Raw genomic sequence first — 2,500 nt, 5'->3', positions numbered from 1 at the left:
TGTTTATTTATGTTATACTATACAAGTTTTAAGCTGTTCTGCACTGCACTAACTGTACCCTAAGACTAATTTATTTTATTTATTTATGTGAATGTGTAGTTATGTATTTGTAACCATTTTATCTGGAATATATTTGTAAGCAATGCTCGCCTCGACTAGCTAATGCTAACTGCTGGGAGCATTGCATAGCTTTGTGATATTTTATGCAAAATACATAATAAAAACTGAAACCGAAACTGAAAGTGTACGTAAAATGCATAGTGTAGAAAAATATTTCAAAACAAGTCGTGGAATCCGGACAGATCCTTTCTTGTACTGAAAGTTGCAGTGTTGCCAATGTGTACACTTCAGTTTGGTACTGTACCTTGCTAAGGTACAGTACTATATTGACGTTGGTACTGTCAGAAAACTCGTTCTCAGACAATCTCGGTAGCCCGCGATCCTGAAAACAATATCCCTGACTTTAGCCACCCCTCTCCCTCTCATCATTTAAATCCGTGCTGAGGACCTACCGTAATCACTGATAAATTAGTGCTTTAGGACTTATTATAAATCATAAGGTGTCTAAAAAATTCGCCCCTTGGACAATGTTAGCCGAGGACTATTCGCCTCCAATTCTTCAGAGGATTGGTTTTAGTGGTTATGCATAAAACACTGATTTTCTACCAATAGTGGCATGGATAGATTTTAGTTTAGTTTTACCTTGTTTAATGCCAGAAAATTTGACTAGACAGTGGGGCCCCCCTGGGGCTGAAAGGGTTAATTGGTTAGCTTTCATTTGAGGACAATATCCAGAGAGAGCAAATCATGTGGGGCTAATATTTTTGTCTTTGGGGGCAAATTATTTGACATACAATCTTTATAGTTAGTACTTAGTATCAACTTGTATTTTTTGTCTCAGCATATTATATCAAAGAGGAATATATTCTGCTGGATCTTTTAAGAGAGAGCAACATTATGACTTGACACTGTTCATTTGTGAAGACAAGGATTTACAAGAATACTTGTCAACAGTACTAAAACAGCTTAAAGGTATGTTGATTCTATCACTGCATATTGTTATCGTTTGCGACAGGTAGATGGAAAGGCAAGTGGCTGTAGTATCCTCTCATAATTTTTGTAAACTTGAAAATAATTTCAGGGTTGTTATAAGTAACCATAAGTGATTAGTTTTCCTTTCTGTTGCAGTGAAAATGTCTGGCTTCGCAGAGTTTGATAATATCTCAAACAATATTATAGTGCAACGCACCCTACCGTGGTCACCCAACAAACTTTCACATTTGACAATTACGTGTAAGTACGTCAACTCAACAACCCATGCAACCGTGTTCAACTTACAACTGTGCGAACTTTGCAAGGAGGCGTGATTGTCAATCAAATTCACACTTCCTGATTGACAGACAATTTGTAAAATCTTTGTTAGGTGGCCACGGTAAGGTGCGTCGCACTGTAATACCTCATTGGTGAAATAATTACTGACAGCGGACAAAAAGCGATGGCTACTTCACTCAGAGAATTTGGCTACTATCCCCCTAAATTGAAGTAATTAACCTATTGACTCTTTAGATGCCCTTGGACCCCCCAGATAATGAGTAAAATGTGCCAAGGAGAAGGGGGAGGGGGACTTGCAAGGATTTTGAATGAAACCCCTAAAGGAGACCAATCTGGGCTTGGCCTAGGCTTTTTTGACTCCTAAAAGAGACCATATTTAAATACTATTAAACAAAAAAATTCTTTGCATGCAACCCTAAACAAGATTTTCATGGCTACATACAATGTATGGGCTACATTTGATGTTGTTTTTCCCAGAACATTCTAAGTGAGACTGAAATCTGAAATTAACACCCCTAAGCAAGATGACGAGCATCCCTGCCCCTTTCATATTGTGCCAGCCGCAAACCTCCCCTCCCCCCTTCCCCGGGGTCAAAGGGTTCTAGGCAGATTCTTTTATACCTAATATTGAAAATCATTTTTGGCAATGACAACAGAAAACTCAAAGTATCCATCAACTTCAAATTTGATTGAACGCCCTGATACATGTACACGTACCTTTATTAGCTCTATCCTTTATTCTGTTAGAAACTTCGTTTGTGATTTCTGATTTTGAAATCCTTCATCCCCTTATCTTGTTTTGCTTACTACAGACTGGCTTGAGCAAAGTACATTGCAACGTCTTGTCATGGTGATTACAGAAGTAAACACAGAGGAAGTATTAGAGAGATGGCAGTTTGACATCCAGTGTGAGAATGCCGAAAAGGAGGCAACAACAGACAAGAAACAACCAGCAAAGTTTGTATTGTGTTCTGATCATTGTAGTACACGAAGCTCTAACTTCTTATTGTCTAGCTTTCTGAGTTGATTGGGGCAGCAGGACTTGTGCAGTAGTGAGAGCTGTGCGGCCTTCTACCAATGCAGCCTGGCTTAGATAATTTCCTAGACTTGGCGTCACACATATATGTTGAGTTTGTTAGTTCTCTACTCTGCTCCGAGAGGTTTTACT

General features: G+C 38.8%; 1 protein-coding gene across 1 annotated transcript in view; it reads left to right on the top strand.

Annotated features, from left to right (window-relative positions):
* The window catches only part of LOC137985207 (mitotic spindle assembly checkpoint protein MAD2A-like), a 12,177-nt gene that overhangs the window by 383 nt on the left and 9,294 nt on the right, over nt 1-2,500 (top strand). Inside the window, exons 3-4 of the mRNA XM_068832731.1 lie at nt 902-1,032; nt 2,145-2,289. Coding sequence (XP_068688832.1) covers nt 902-1,032; nt 2,145-2,289 — 276 coding nt within the window. The remainder of the gene's footprint in view (nt 1-901; nt 1,033-2,144; nt 2,290-2,500) is intronic.

The sequence above is a fragment of the Montipora foliosa genome, chromosome 14, assembly GCF_036669935.1.
Source record: "Montipora foliosa isolate CH-2021 chromosome 14, ASM3666993v2, whole genome shotgun sequence".
Lineage (NCBI taxonomy): Eukaryota > Metazoa > Cnidaria > Anthozoa > Scleractinia > Acroporidae > Montipora > Montipora foliosa.
The sequence above is the reverse complement of the archived record's forward strand: the minus strand, read 5'-3'. Positions and strand labels throughout refer to the sequence as shown.